The sequence below is a fragment of the Uranotaenia lowii genome, chromosome 2 (assembly GCF_029784155.1).
Source record: "Uranotaenia lowii strain MFRU-FL chromosome 2, ASM2978415v1, whole genome shotgun sequence".
In the NCBI taxonomy this organism is placed as follows: domain Eukaryota; kingdom Metazoa; phylum Arthropoda; class Insecta; order Diptera; family Culicidae; genus Uranotaenia; species Uranotaenia lowii.
This window is the reverse complement of record NC_073692.1, coordinates 369,171,299-369,188,690: the sequence shown is the minus strand read 5'-3', so window position 1 is coordinate 369,188,690 and position 17,392 is coordinate 369,171,299. Positions and strand designations below refer to the sequence as shown.

The window sequence follows — 17,392 nt, the reverse complement described above, 5'->3', positions numbered from 1 at the left end:
GCTTAAATCTAAGAAATTCTGCTAAGTGCTCATTTAAACCTACGTTTACACATATTAAAATCAAACAAGTGACACACTGAGTTAAAACGTTCACAACACTTGTCAATAGGATGATTTCTGCCATATGCGGTACGATGATAGGGTATCCAAAGAAACTGGCGTTGTCGAAGTGACCTTGTAGGTACGTAGATATTGACACGTTGAAGTATGTACGGGGAGTCGACACGGCGAGTCAAGGTATTAAAAATGAAAACTTGCTGCAATTCGATACGACGCTTTTCAAGTGTGGTTAAGGATATCAGGGCACATCTTTGTTCGTACGGCGGAAAATGTTACCGAATTAGTATTCTCGAACTACAATGTGCTTTATCGCTTACAGTATAGTTTCAGATATGGGTGACGCACTCTGATTGCTGTTAGTGAACTGGTCGATACAATAGTTTGTAACGGTTCACGAAATAAGTTGTTCACGAAATAATCCCTCATGGAAGGAATATACACGCATAGAACTCTGTGTAAAAAATATCCAGAAAGCGAAAAATATGGAAAACTTTCGGTATAATGGAAAACCCTCCAAAGGCGATAAAATAACTTATCGTTATTTAGTCAGCCGCTCAGGTTACTCATGGCGGGTTTTCTAAGGGAAAATAGCGGGGAAGTTTACCTGGAAGGAAGAAGGGAGAATATACCTTCTTATGGACTTTAGTTTTGCTATCGAGAAGTTGAGATTTTGAGAAATCGGATCGTGATATCGGGAAAATTCACCATTTTGGTGGTTGTATTGTCGGCCTCGTGAACCCGGAATTATTTAGCGCGAACGTTCGTTGGAATCAAGAAATTCCGAATACCGGAAACGGAACTGCTATCGACCCCGGTCCGTGGAAACTTAGCCGGAAGTGCCTGTATGCGGAAGGAATTCGATTTGCCGGTAAGTTTTTCTTTTTGACTGTTTCTGGATATATTTTACTTTTACTTTACATAGGCAAATACAAATATTATTTATCGCGATATTTCTTCTTTCTGTGCCGATTTGGTAAGAAACCTCCCCTGAGATCGAGTCCGGGCTTTACAGCGACTTCTGCACATCAATTTCTTTTAATTGTTGGCGCTTAAGTGCTAGAAGTTAGAGTACGCAATAAGTGCTAATAACTTATTCTTTGGGTGAGATCATTAGGTACGTTATTGAAGATTAATCGTCTTTTTTGGTGCATTTGCTTATCAAAGGTATTGCTACGAAATACCCGGATAAGAAGACCACGACAAGTTGAATAAATTGATTGTAAAAATCTTATCGGTGGTTTGTTCCTAAACTTTAAAAAAGCCTTGATCATAATGTTCTTCTCGATAAAATAGAATTCTATGGAATCCGATGCATCGCTTATGATTTCATGCGTAGTTATCAAACAATTTTTCTCTATAGAAGATGCTCAGAGATTTTTGAAGTTGGTGTCCTTTAAGGTAGTAACATCGGACCTCTTTCATTTCTACTATACGTAAATAACTTAAGGGGGGGGGTAGGGTCTAACGGGTATAAAAAAAACACCATTTTCACGATTTTTTTTCTAGAGCTATCGTTCAAACAAATGTATTCAAATTTTTTGCATTATACAAAGCATTGTTAAAAGAACATTTAGTAATTTTTTCGTAGAAAAATATTGAAAAATGAGCCGGTGACGGAGCATTTTCGAGGATGCCTTTTAGAAAACAGGATTTGCGGTGGACACTGTATCTCAGCACAGAATCATCTGAAGTCAAAAAATCGGAGCAAAATATTTTTAATAGATGTTTTTCTGGACCCCAACGTTTTTTTTTAACTTAAAAATATTTTTATGAAATTTTTGTGGCTGTTTGAAGTAAAAACTACGATTTTTCACTTAAAAATCCACCATTTTTCACCTCTAAAATCTCCCCAAAGTAAAAAAATCAAAAAAGAAAAACGTTGGGGTCTGGTATTTTATATGTAGAAAATATGTTCCAAATTTGAAAAGAATCGGATAAGTAGTTTTCAAATGACGATGTCCACGGACTTTAAAAATGTGCTTTCGAGAAAAACGCGTTTGAAGTTTCTGCTCTTGCTTTCTTGCAGTATTAGATAGGAGGAGATAAAGGCCTATAACTTCTACAGTTTTGCTTCAATTGACTTGAAAATTTGACACAACATTCTTGAAATGTTTTGCAATAAGAAAATAAATAATAAAAAAATCGATTTTTTGAAAGTGTTAGACCCTACCCCCCCCTTAAGCAAACTTCCACTTCATGGTTTACTACGTCTTTTTGCGGACGATACGGCTCTCTTTTATCCGGAAAATGTCCACATACCATTATCAAAAATATGGAGAAGGATTTAGTGATCTTACAACAATATTTCTCTGGCAATCTACTTACCCTCAATCTCCCGAAAACAAAATACATTGTATTTTACTCATCCATAATTTGATAGTTGAAAAGTTGTCATAAAAAAAGTTATTTATGTATATCAAATACCTGGGAATCTAACTAGATTAAGCTTTGTTGATTTTGCTCAGTTTTTCTTACATGGCTTCTATTTACAAGGTTTTTAGCCTCTCTCTACCACGGTTATTTTTTCCACAGTTTCCACGAATAAACACCTTATTTGAGAAAAAAGTTTTTCTAGTCCTACATGTAAATTGAGAATTGATTGCGTACTAACCTTTGTGTATTTTGTTTAAAAATTTGATAAACAATTTAAAAATACGTGAAAACTTCCATTTTTTTATACCTAGGACAATTGAGTCAAAAAAGGTTGTGTATAAAGTTAGGCAATTCAATTTAGATTCCGGCGAATTAAGATCTTTAATTATTCGGATGCAACTAACATGATATTTTCTTAATACCAAAGTAATTTTCATGACATTGCATTGGATGAACGTGCTTCAAGAACGCTCAACTTAATCAGAACCTTACTGTAATGCTTAAAACTATTTAGTTCTTTAAAAGTACCTTATAAAAAATGAAAAAGGCTGCTTTATTTAGAACAAGGCGTAATTGAAAAATCAAAAAATGACAAAAATGACAAAAATGACAAAAATGACAAAAATGACAAAAATGACAAAAATGACAAAAATGACAAAAATGACAAAAATGACAAAAATGACAAAAATGACAAAAATGACAAAAATGACAAAAATGACAAAAATGACAAAAATGACAAAAATGACAAAAATGACAAAAATGACAAAAATGACAAAAATGACAAAAATGACAAAAATGACAAAAATGACAAAAATGACAAAAATGACAAAAATGACAAAAATGACAAAAATGACAAAAAATGACAAAAATGACAAAAATGACAAAAATGACAAAAATGACAAAAATGACAAAAATGACAAAAATGACAAAAATGACAAAAAATGACAAAAATGACAAAAATGACAAAAATGACAAAAATGACAAAAATGACAAAAATGACAAAAATGACAAAAATGACAAAAATGACAAAAATGACAAAAATGACAAAAATGACAAAAATGACAAAAATGACAAAAATGACAAAAATGACAAAAATGACAAAAATGACAAAAATGACAAAAATGACAAAAATGACAAAAATGACAAAAATGACAAAAATGACAAAAATGACAAAAATGACAAAAATGACAAAAATGACAAAAATGACAAAAATGACAAAAATGACAAAAATGACAAAAATGACAAAAATGACAAAAATGACAAAAATGACAAAAATGACAAAAATGACAAAAATGACAAAAATGACAAAAATGACAAAAATGACAAAAATGACAAAAATGACAAAAATGACAAAAATGACAAAAATGACAAAAATGACAAAAATGACAAAAATGACAAAAATGACAAAAATGACAAAAATGACAAAAATGACAAAAATGACAAAAATGACAAAAATGACAAAAATGACAAAAATGACAAAAATGACAAAAATGACAAAAATGACAAAAATGACAAAAATGACAAAAATGACAAAAATGACAAAAATGACAAAAATGACAAAAATGACAAAAATGACAAAAATGACAAAAATGACAAAAATGACAAAAATGACAAAAATGACAAAAATGACAAAAATGACAAAAATGACAAAAATGACAAAAATGACAAAAATGACAAAAATGACAAAAATGACAAAAATGACAAAAAATGACAAAAATGACAAAAATGACAAAAATGACAAAAATGACAAAAAATGACAAAAATGACAAAAATGACAAAAATGACAAAAATAACAAAAATGACAAAAATGACAAAAATGACAAAAATGACAAAAATGACAAAAATGACAAAAATGACAAAAATGACAAAAATGACAAAAATGACAAAAATGACAAAAATGACAAAAATGACAAAAATGACAAAAATGACAAAAATGACAAAAATGACAAAAATGACAAAAATGACAAAAATGACAAAAATGACAAAAATGACAAAAATGACAAAAATGACAAAAATGACAAAAATGACAAAAATGACAAAAATGACAAAAATGACAAAAATGACAAAAATGACAAAAATGACAAAAAATGACAAAAATGACAAAAATGACAAAAATGACAAAAATAACAAAAATGACAAAAATGACAAAAATGACAAAAATGACAAAAATGACAAAAATGACAAAAATGACAAAAATGACAAAAATGACAAAAATGACAAAAATGACAAAAATGACAAAAATGACAAAAATGACAAAAATGACAAAAATGACAAAAATGACAAAAATGACAAAAATGACAAAAATGACAAAAATGACAAAAATGACAAAAATGACAAAAATGACAAAAATGACAAAAATGACAAAAATGACAAAAATGACAAAAATGACAAAAATGACAAAAATGACAAAAATGACAAAAATGACAAAATGACAAAATGACAAAATGACAAAAATGACAACAGGGGGCATCCATAAATTACGTAACGCTCCTTGTGAGGAGGGAGTAAGCTCGAGGGTTACGAATTGTGACATAGTGGAGGGGGGGAGGTACGCTCATCGTTACGTAACGATTTTTTTCCTTAAAAATTTCAGTTTACTTAATCGCAGCTATTTTGATTTCATGCCATTTTCGTAGAATGATAAACATTCCAAAATCTGCTTAAAATTTGTAGGCTTCAATATGATTGAAACTGGTATGTTACCTTTCCCCTTTAAAGATTCTGAGATAGACTCCGACAAATGCGGATTGAATATCCGTGAAATAACCGTTGGAAAACCAAATATTAGGTTCATTTACTCCCAAGAACTCAGTTCAACCTTAAGACGGAAATTTTACTGTTTTTTTCTCAATTGATTTAAAAAAAATGCAATATTGATTATTCCGGAGAAAAAAACAAAGTGGAATATATTTTGCATAACAAGTTATACTCCTTAAATAAACTAAAGTAAACAAGGTAGATCATCAGTGAACAAGCACAGAGCAACTCGGATTAAGATAATCAAATTATTTTATCAAAAAGTTATCATTATTGAGTACTAAGAAGCGATTTGGATAGATATAAGTACCGTTTTGTTAAACGTTAAAAAATTATGTTAAAATCTTTATTTGATCTTCGAAAATCAGTATTTAAAAACATTAGAAGATATGGGGGGGATAATTATCAGCGTTACGTAATTTTCGAAGGGGGGTACGTCGTAGCGTTACGATTTGTGACATACGGGGGGAAGGGGGTCAAAAAACTGCATTTTTTGGTTACGTAATTTATGGATGCCGCCTTATGTAACTTTGGAAAAATAGAGGACCCATTTTGATTATTCAACCATAACATTTTTAAACCTCCAAAAAATATTTGGTGGTCTAACTTGAAAACTTCAAGACTGTTCATTTCCAACGACAGTCACTCAACGATCACACGTAAGCAAGGTGATTGTTTTTCCATCAACTTTGTTGTTCCGAAGTGATAAAACGAGAATATTTTAAGCGTAACACAGACCTCTAGCTTGAACCCTTAGTAAGAACAACCTTGGAAGCAGTGCACGACAACAAAAGTATCCGCTGAAAGCCACCCAAAATAGCCACATCATCCCGAGGGCAGGAACGAGAACAAAGTTAATGCCACGTTTATTTAGATGCTCAACACAACAGTTTTACAAAATGGAGCTACTCGTAGAAGCGTGGGAGGTGTGCGGTTGAAAGTGACAACATCTGTCGGATGGAGTTACAAAACAAACTTTTCCACTCCCTGGCTGTTGTATTGTTTGCGTTTTAAGCCACCACGAATAACAATATCGCGCGAAATTTACACCGAACGACGACGACGACGACAACGATGAGACGACTTTGGTTGGGTCAGTGCCCAGATTTATTCGACAAAGTTTTCCAATTTCTGGTTTAGAGTGAAACCATCGAGTTGCTTTTATTTTTCCTTTTTTATATGGAGCAGATCAACGTGTCCTCCGCGTATCAGATATTGAGAAACAAATTTTCGATATCAAGCTTCCATCAACCCGTACTAAAGCAGTGCTACAAATTCCATTCGGCTTATGGCATCTGCATATGGCGTATGACAGTGAAAGTACTATTGGATTCTTCGCGTGACATTTGAAAAATTCGCTGGATTTTCGACTTCTGTGGACTGGAAGCGACAACAGTTGCTACTTTCCTTTCCGATTCGATGGGCCCTTCTCTTTCTCGATGGCTGCTCAGTGGCGCGGCGCAAGTAAATAAGTAAGAGGATTGATTGAATCTGATTCGTTTTCGCGATTTGTACTCTGCTAGTTCAATAAAGTCATTCCCCGTACAAAATTGATAGCTCACTCACAAATCTTGTTCTGATGCTATTTGATTTATTCTGAGAGCTGCCGAAAAGGGGGTTGTTTATATCTTTTGAATGGCGAGTTTGCCGAACGATGAAATGAGCATGAGATCATATCGAAAAGCATTGAAAGGGAGTTGAAGCGGAAAATATTTAGGGCATTCTGTCCATATGCAAATGATGATATGATATTGATTTTTTTTTTCTTGATTTTATGGACTCATTCTAAACTTTTACCCTTATTTTAAAATTTTTTAATGTCAAAAGGACACAAAACTGCTGATCCTATTTGATAAAAAAGGAACATCATATTGTCTTTGTCTTTCATTATATTGAAACTCATTGGATCATTTTATCAAAATAGAATCTGTTGAAACTCACTCGCGACGACCCGATGATGATTACTCCGCGGCGATTAATATAAACTGACGAACCGCGTGGCAAATGTAAACAATAACAGAGAGGCGCAAGTGAGAGAGAAAGTCAATTTGCTATTGTTCTAAAAATCGACGAAGAGTGAATTTGTAGTGTTCACTGGAGTAGATGCCAGGTGAACAGTTAGGAAATCATAAAAGAAGTGTTGCTACTGTAACGGATGGCTTATCTGACATATCAATCACTACTGTAACCTTACTTGATTATATGACTTGACAAAAATAAAGAATATTGTTATCAGTTTCCGATACAAAATAGTAAATATCACTGCGTTTTGATATCACAACAGGTAACGGGCCCAGTGGTTAACTGGCTGTAAATACTTAGTTTTTCTATATTTTTGGATTGCGATGTCGAAACCGAAGTTCGAAGGGTGCATCGCAGTAGGCGGAGCTGGTGGTCAATTAACCTTCGGAGGCCAGCAGCTACCTCATGTCGAAGCTGGTTTGGCGCTACCACACACGGCAGCCGGGTTCACGATGTAGCTGCTATCTGACGGTAAAGTGGAGATATTCGGAGCCTGGAAGATGCGCCTCATGAGACGTTTAGCCAGGCTGAAGCTCTCCCACACCCTGGTTCGGATTCCGACGGAGGAGGTGAACTCGCTGCCGTTGGAAAATGCCGAGGAGGAAGCCACCAGAGCTGTTAGGTTCCAGAGGCGGATGGAACAGGAGGTAGCTGCGATGGACGAGCTAGTGATGGCCATCAACAACGATGTCCGGAACAAAATTGTTGGGTCAACTTTGTGAAGGACGCCTTGGACATCCTCTGCTACTCCTACCTGGTAAAGGGTACGAGCGCGATCTTCGCAATGCGAGGGCGATTGAACATTCTCCATATGAAGAAATTCGACTCACTGTCGTCACTCTTTTATGAGTACGATCTCATCATACGGGAGATGGACCGGATGGGAGCAAACCTGAGCAGAGGCGAGAAGGCAATACCGCCAGGCTACAGCCACATCCAGGGTGCGCTGGCTATTCTTCCGCCAGAGGAGTTCAATTCAAGGTCAATCGTCGATATCAACCGTCTGTTCCTTGATTCTGAGCTCCTCTAAAACACCAGTTCCTCAAACCAACATCGAGGTGAGCCAGAGGTAGCAAACCATGTTTTGCGGACCGCGCCGAAGAAAGGTGACAGTCGGTGCTTCGGGTGCGGCGAGAAGGGTCACTTCAAGTCGCGCTGTCCCAAGCTGAAGGTGGCCAAAAAAAAGTTCCAGGCATGACAAAAGTAGCGCTCACGCAATGTTGGCCCGTGTGAAGCGCAAGCGGTAAGAAGAAGCGTGCGTCCGGGCGATTAGGACTTTTGGTGCAGCTGCCGAACGCGAAGCAGTGGCTAGAACGGTGCGGCTCGTCGTCACCATTCCTGGCGAGGCAGCTAGTGCAGGTCGCAAGCAGCTGGGAGCTAGGTTGTAGGCGTTGCAGCCCCGTATTCGAGCGAAACTTCGAAGGTCGCACCTCCGCAGGCAAGCGGAATTCTCAAGTTGGCTCCTCCGCAGGTTGACGGAACCCGGAAGAAGTCCGTCGGTCAGGCAAAGGTTGCCACCAAGGCCTCTACAAAAGGCGAAAGGAGCGACTCACCACATGGTCTGTGACGAGAGATTAGTGGAGGACATCTCGAAGCTGGCCAAACCGATCGAACTTCCACAGCCAAAACTGGTGAGTCGATGAGGGCTAATAAGAAAGACAATGTACCACTTAAGACCATGGTTAATGGTAAAATAAAGAAGATTAAATTGTATAATGTTCTCTATTATTCCTAAAATAGAGACAAATCTCCTTTCGGTTAGAAAGGCTACCACAAAGGGAAAAATGGTTACTTTTTCTGTTGGTAAGGTCACAATTACAGACTTGAGGGAGGTCAGTAACTGATGGTTTGTATTCCCTGGAATTGGTTTCGGATATTGAAAACTAAAAGGCTTTGCTTGGAAAGAACCGGTTAGGTTTTGATACATGGCATATAAGACTTGGCCATCAAAGTAATGCCGGCGAAACCACACTAATGACACAGAAGATGGCAGAAAGGGGTACATTTTTGCATCGAGACTTCCAACAAAAACGAAGTTCCTGAGTGCTGTTTAGCTGGAAAACAGTCAAGCAAAAGGTTCAAGAGTCTGCAAATACCAAGGTCAAGTAGGCCACTTGAATTAGTGCACTCTGACGTTTGCGGATACATGGAAGAAATCACGTTTGATGGTCATCGATATTTCGTGACATTCACAGATGACTTCTCACATTTTACAGTAATCTACCTAATGAAACGCAAAAGCGAGGTTTTTGAGAAGTTTAAGGAGTTTGAAGCTATGGCAACGGCGCATTTTAATCACAAGTTGGCTAAACTTAGATGCGATAATGGCCGCATGGTTGGACGAGATTTTCAAGAATTTTGCAAGGCAAAAGGCGTCCAGTTGGTTCTAACAGTACCGTATACTCCTCAGCAGAATGGCGTGAGCGAAAGAATCAACAGATCGTTGATGGAGAAAGTACGAGCAATGCTCAACGAATGCGATCTTCCGAAATCGTTATGGAGAGAAGCTGTGTTCTGAGCAGCTTATCTCAAAAATCGAGCGCCCACACGAGTTCTTGTGGATAACAAGACGCCATCGAATGTGGTATGGCAAGAAGCCTGACTTGAGCAATCTACGCATTTTTGGCTGCAATGCATATGCTTTAGTACCTAAAGAGAAGAGGCAGAAATTGGATCCAAAGACAAAGAAACTAATCTTTGCGGGTTACACAAACAACGGCTACAGGATATACAACAAGTCCTCACGTACAGTTGAGATGCACCGTAGCGTAGTCTTTAATGAGCGAGATCGTCGAAATGATCTTCTTCATTCTACAATTTCGCAACCAGCAAGCCAAAATTCGCCAGCAATAGAATCCGAACCTTCAGCAAAAAGTTCAGAAGCGTCTGAGAACTTCGTGGGTAACGAAGATGAGCATCTCGTGGGTAACGAGAGTGTTTAAGACGAGTCCGAAGTCATCGTGGTTGATCGTGAAGATTCAATTTCAACTTCAACTTAAATTTTGAGCTGTGTAGAACGTACTTCATATCAATGATGGGGCTGAGAAAGCTTTTTGTACCTCTTTTATAAGACTTTTGGTTGCTTGATTTAATCTATCGAATTTAGATAAGTTCGTTATGTCAAATATTTCGCTGAATGAAGTACAATAAAAAAAATTAAATCAAAACTTGTTTTTGTAATTTTGATAAAGGAAGATTCATTCATCGCGAAAAAGCCAATTCGTTATGTTAGAATTTTCTTGTGGGCAAATTTCATAACATTCAGTTAAAATTGGTTTTATTTGGGCCACATTTCCATAGATTCTACTGGGTCCGGCAAATGAACTGCTACACAACTTCAAATGTGATGATTACGAAGCATACAAAACCGAATCAGATTGACACTTTGTTAACATTAAATAATGATGAAAGGAGAATCATTAAATGTAGAATCAACGAGAACGAGCAACGATTTTAAATTTTTGAAACGTAACATAATCTCTTTAGAATATATTTCCTTTAGGATTTGATTTCTCTTAAAACAAATCCTTAAATTTGGAAAGAAAACGACAACGGATACACATGATACACATGAAACATTGAACATAAAACAACAGAAACAGGTTTTAAGTTCATCCAGGAAAAAAAAATTCTTACAAAGGATACACAAAAAAACAGTATGTAGATCAAGCTGCAATTTAAATAAATCCCTACAGATCAAATCGAATCGCTTAACTACATGACAAATACACTATCCTTCTTTTAAAAATTTGGCATTTAAGAAAGGCTCTTTTTCTATCCGTCTTGTAGCAATGGTAAAATTGTATGTATCGGGAAGGTTTAAACGAGCTTTAGTCACCTCGTTAACTATGCCATTTTTTCTAATTTTTCATGAAAAAAAAAGACAATTCTTACTATTTTACAGTGTTTCCAGAATCAAGTATGATATTTTTCATGGAAATTTTAACATTTTATCAAAAATTGTTCAACTTCAAGGCGTCGTTTTAAAGTTGTCCAATCACAGTGAAATTTTGCACAGTTTTTAACTTGATATAAGGATAAATATTAGCGGGTGGGAGCAGTGAAATTTTGGCTTCTAAAACCTCCATATAGCTAAGAGCCAGTGCTTGATTAAGCCATCGGGGGGGCCTGGGCAATCTTTATCGAGGGCCCTACAAATCGATTTATTTTTACAAATGCCATCCCAAAAAATACATAATATGAGTAGAAATAATCATCGACTTGACGTGGAGAATACAACTTTAAACTAGTGTTCTTGTTAATTTTCTGCAGTGTTATCTACCAGTTATTTTACAGCTAGTTCTAAAAGATTTTAAAAGTAAAATTTTTATCGACTGGTTGGGTAATGAATAAATTGATTTTCGGCGATTTCAGTCACGAAAAAATCTTAAAACGATTTTTATTTCTTCATCCGTCGTTTCGGCATTTATTATGCCTTTTTCAAGGAGTCTATTAATATAACAAAACTAATGATGTGTTTAAAAAGGTGTTACAATAAATGGTGTACTTACTGAAATTTCTCGAAAAAGTTTTTTGAATCTGCTAAACTGTCTAATCGGGAAATGTACAGTACCGTTCATAATTGTATAGAAATTGGAAGCACGCGCATTGTCACTTCGACTATGAACTTCCATAACTTTTCACTCTAATGATATTTTTGATCAAATTTTTTGCGTTAGAAAAAACAACTATCACACTATTATACCACAAAATTTGAGCTTTTTGGAGTTTGTGTGGCCTGAGATACAGTAATTCTACGAAAATCGGACTTTTTGGACTTTTCTCATTCAAACTGCAATATCTCAGAAACTACGCTACATTTTTTATTGAAATTTTGCAGAGTGATTGTTGAAACATAAAGCTAGCATGTCTGAAGTTTTCGAAAAGTTCTATCGATGAGATCAAAAGTTACGTGAGGTGCAATATTTCAGGCATGAACCTAGAAATGCGATTTCTATAGAATTATGGACGAATGTTTCCATAGGAAATTCATATTCTCTGTTTAACAACCAGTAAATCTATTTCAACCAAAAAATCAAAACAATATCGTGAGATTCTGATTTCAAAACACAAATGGATCATTTATTTCATTTTTTCTTTTCTTCATTGCTTTTGCCAAACACTTTTTGTCTGATTGTTTGATGGAAACGATATTGTTCTCATGAATCGTCCAAAATTCTATAGAAATCGCATTTCTAGGTTCATGCCTGAAATATTGCACCTCGCGTAACTTTTGATCTCATCGATAGAACTTTTCGTCCGATTTTCGTAGAATTACTGTATCTCAGGCCACACAAACCCCAAAAAGCTCAAATTTTGTGGTATAATGATGTGATAGTTGTTCTATCTAACGCAAAAAATTTGATCAAAAATATCATCAGAGTAAAAAGTTATGGAAGGTCAAAGTCGAAGTGATGGTGCGCGTGCTTCCTATTTCTATACAATTATGAACGGTACTGTAAGTCCAGTTGTCTGTGGTGTATAACAAAAATATTCAAAGTTGAACTTTCTACTTGCATGCAATCTTCCTTGAAATCTGTTCTACTTACTATTGACCTGGTTGCGATGGATATAACACTTTGCAAGTTTTGAAAACGAAAACGGATATAAAAATGATTTGCAATATTTTGGATGTTGTTTTTCACTTAGCCACTACTGATGTTTGTTGTATTTTGTATGTTTGGTGTATTATTATGTGTATTGGTGTGTTTTGGTTTGTTTTTGATGGAGTTAAAAATGCCGGCGTAGATGACACTGAGCCCTTCAGTATCAGTCTTCTCATTGACCGTGTTGCCATTCCTCGCGATGTGACACATTTCTAATGTTTGTAGACCGGAAGTGAAATTGTGACGATCAATTATTCTCGTGCCGTTCAAATCAAAAGAGTGATCGTGTTTTATGCTGTGATGAAGTAATGCAGTTTGTCCATTTAAATTTGCCATTCGCGGGTCCTCTTTATCCACTCCTTCGCTCCGCAGTTTGTCTAACGCCTTTTTGTTCGATTTGTGTCCGCCAATCCGTTCCTTAAGTGTGTTTGTTGTCATTCCAATGTAATGAGAATCGCAGTCATAATCATTTTTTTTAGCGATCCTTATATATTCTAGCTTGAAAATGGCAAATTTGAAGTTCTTAGGAATAATTATGAGTGAAATTGCTTGCAAATCGTCAAAATTTTTCATAGATTTTTCGTGAATAGTGCGTTGAAAAGGTGAAAGACTCCTCTATTATGTGGCAAATTTCCAAATTATGTTTTAATTGGTCCCGTGTGTATATTCAATTAAAAATTCTCAGAGCTTTGAGTAGAATGACAATTTAATGTTCTAAATAGAAAAAACATTCTTAATTTCTTTTTTTTTTAAATTTTTTAGCTAGATTTATAGTTTTTATATTCAATTAAAAATTCTCAGAGCTTTGAGTAGAGTGACAACTTAGTGTTCTAAATAGAAAAAAAATTCTTAATTTCTTTTTTTTTTAGCTAGATTTATAGTTTTTAAATCTTTAATTCGTTAATCTGAACTTTCATTGAGGAATGAAACATTAAAAAAATATCTTGTACATTTTAAAAATTATTATTAAATAAAATGAAAGTATTTTTGAAATTTAAAAAAAAATATGAATATTGAAATATGAACATTCGTAAACTAAAATAAGTTTGGTCATCTTGTACGTATGTATTCCGATTTCTTCATTTAAAAAATGTGGATGTCAATCATAAAATGGTAATAATCAATTTTGAATTCCGAAATCTAGTAAATTGTGAGAATTTACATTATTACTAATTTTTTTTCCTTTATCAAACCCTTAAGAAACCATCAGTTTTCTATTTGACTATTATTTCTGAATTACTAGCGCATTCGAGATTTTCCCCTTTATGGCGACCGTAAAAGTTGTTTCAAAAACTGGCATCAATTGAAATTAAAAGATTGAATGAGTTTCAAAATAATAAATTACACCTAACAAGAGTTTTTTTTTCCGCCAGTCGATCAGCAAAAAGTATAGAAATAGCCAAACTTCAACATTTTTGTTTCTTATTTCACAGTGTCATTAGCTATTTGTTCGACCACAATGATCCCCAATGAAATGGGCAAATCGACTAAACCCCTTACATCTTCTCGTCGAGAAGGAAAATTCCTTTACTTTAACTTCATCCCGAAAGTCATCCAGCCAAGTAAAATTACAACTCATGCTCGTTCCGTGACGAGAATATGTTGAAGAAACTGTCAAAGTTTCGCTAGAGTTGGTTTAATTTTAGGATTAGTTTTTTGAATCATTCCTTGGTTTAAAAAATATCTTAAAAAATAGTATTTTAAGCTACTGAATTTAAATAAAGAGTAAAAAATTGTTTTTGTGGCTCCAGAAGTTTTTTTCTCTTTCAAAACACAACTGATTTCAGACTTTCCTGTTACCTAGAGAATTCCGCGACAAAAAAAAACGAAGGGAAAAACAAGTTCCAAACCATTTGAAAGTTCCGAAAGTCTGATTGAAATTTACATAAACATAAAACTTAACCACGAATAAAAGGAATTGCTGTAGAACAAATTTCTTCTCCAACCAAACTACCACCCTAGAGGGCTATTTTTATACCCCAATAGCTAGAGCTAGTTCCATTGCCCCAGCTATTTGAAGCTAGAAATTTTTCCTCTGCTTTCCCACACCTTTTCAATCGAGAGAGGAAATGATTCGAGTAAATGGGGTTGGGACATAATTTTCAAAGTTCCATTAAACTTGAAAAAATGTTTTCACACCAGCTACTGGGACAAACTGGTACCTATTGGCTTTAGGTTGAAATTTTCCAATATTATGGCAATCTCTAAAAAGGAAGATGTGGAAGTGTTGAAGTGTGGACCAAACGAGATGTTAGTTTACCCAGTTTGCTTTTCCCGAAAACTTTAAGCAGGTTTCCTTCTTTTCCTCGTTCTATTGTAGGTTATGGAGTTTATTGGTGAAAAATTGAAGACTCAGTTGTGCCAAATGAATCGATTGATCATAATTTGAGGCAATAAAAGTTCTAAAATCGAACCAGCACAATTTCTAATGGAATATGTAGCAGTAGTTTTAGGCTTCCAGGTATCCTAGGGTAGCAAATTGAGTCCTGTATTTTTTTAAATAATTTACTGAGAGAAAATCCCGAACAAGAGTTGCAATTAATCATTTATTTTATTTTTTTTTTCTTCTTTTCACAGACCTTCCCGAGTTCCTGGTGCTGACGACCCGCCGTAAGAAGCTGCGTTTTGACATCAAATTGTTCACCCAGTGCGTGGCAACTTGGGACAAGGACAAGGAGAAAACCTACAACATCCTCAAATTAGTGTTCCTCTACTCGTAAGTATCAAGCGTCTCTTTCCGAAAAAAGAGGGGAACTCTAAACGAACATATTGGCGGTTTTATGTTGTGTAACACATGAATGTTTCGCAACCAAGACGGCGAAGATGACATCTGAGAGTGCTTTTGCTTTCACATATCGGTTGTCAAAAAGTTGAACCAAACACAACTGTCTCTCGCTGGTTATATAGTTATTTTCTGGTTTTTATTGAGCTTGCATTTTGGATGGAAGAGCTGGGAAGTTTTGCTTCGTAAATAGCTATTTTATGATCGTTACCATACAAAGTGTGACTCACTCTCATATGGGGGTGGTGGTTGTGGCGTCTTGAATCGTGACCGCGGAATAAAATTTAAAATTCGATGGTGTACACGTTGTGATGTTAAAATGCAATGTTGAAAACCCACGAAGAGTCAGTGCGCTCGATATAAAGCTACAAGTTGTGGTGCGGAACTTAAGTTAAAGTTCACGAAATTCCAACAAAACATTTAAGAACATCAACAAGAACTGCCCCATCTAGAGAACCAAAAACTTGAGAAAGAGTTTCAAGTAGGTACACTTAATTTTTTTACGCAGTTTGATCTTGCTCAGTTTGTCTAACCCGCGAAAATATTCCATGTCGTGTAAAACTGAGTCGATTTGGGATCATTTTTGAATTTCTCAGTTCAACAGAAGAGACACAAATGATGTTGATTTTTCATAACAACATATTCCATTTTTCTCAAACAAACCTAAAAGTTCAAATTTACTCATTTAAACGTTACTTAAAAATTATGCAAAAAAATCATGGAAGAGTTTTGAACAAAAGCGAAGACCCCAGCGTTCTATAAATTCAAAAATGACTTCGAATCGATCTAATCTAATGTCGTACACGTTAACGTTGGATTTCATACCGCTTGAAAAAAACCTTAGTTTATAACGCTCCAAAATTTTATCATTCCTCAGTTTTAATAAAATTCTAAAGGAAAATTCACAAATATTCCAAATAAACTGGAAGATTCTTTAAAGTTTTTGAATTTTTTTTCCATTTTCAAGAAGATTCTAATGAAACAGACTGAAAGGCAGAAAAAAACATAGGTTTTTGCTGGCTAAAGCACAACAAAACGGGTGCAAAAAAATAACTCTATTAGGTATGTGTTGTGAGCCTACTTGGTTGAATAATTGTAGCAAATCAAAGCAATCGAATAAACGGTACTGAGGTTGAATTAAAGGGAATCTTTCGATTGCTTTGATTAAATGAAAATAACTTTTGTTACTTTATTTTTCAAGAGCCTTAATATTTAGGTAACTGTCTTCCAAAAAAAATATTTGTTAAAAACTATGGATGCATGTTTACCTATTTTCTGAACTGAATCGCTTCCTATCAAACAGCTGAGTTACTCGCCTAAACTAAATTCAAGTAAAAAAAGTCCGATTTCCTAACAGAGATTTGAAGACTGCAATTGAAATTATCCAATCTAAGCTAAAAACCCTGAATAAAACTTTCAAAATTGGTGCTGAAAAAAATTAGGATTTGAAATCAAGTTATAAATTTGCAACTTAGATCAAGGAATAAAATTTTTAAGTTTGACAGATTCATTTAGTTTAAAAGTTAATAATCTGACAACATTTAAAAATAAAATTCAAAACTCTTATATTTTTTTTCCATTTGAGGTACAAGAAATAGCGAATTTTATTTTTTTCTTTAATACAGCTAGAGTTATTTTTCGTGGGGAGTTTTTGGCAGCACTGTCAAAGGTGAGGTTCATATGTAACATAGTGAAAACGAATATTTCAAACTTTGGTTGGAAATTCGTTTTAAAATTACAAGTTTGTGGTTTAGGTGAGGTGTTTGATAGTCTTCTGCGATTGGAAAGTGGA

The 17,392-nt window shown here is 34.9% G+C and overlaps 1 protein-coding gene across 1 annotated transcript in view; it reads left to right on the top strand.

Moving 5' to 3' along the window:
* The window catches only part of LOC129743155 (orexin receptor type 2-like), a 240,681-nt gene that overhangs the window by 90,936 nt on the left and 132,353 nt on the right, over positions 1–17,392 (top strand). Inside the window, exon 4 of the mRNA XM_055735124.1 lies at positions 15,396–15,534. Coding sequence (XP_055591099.1) covers positions 15,396–15,534 — 139 coding nt within the window. The remainder of the gene's footprint in view (positions 1–15,395; positions 15,535–17,392) is intronic.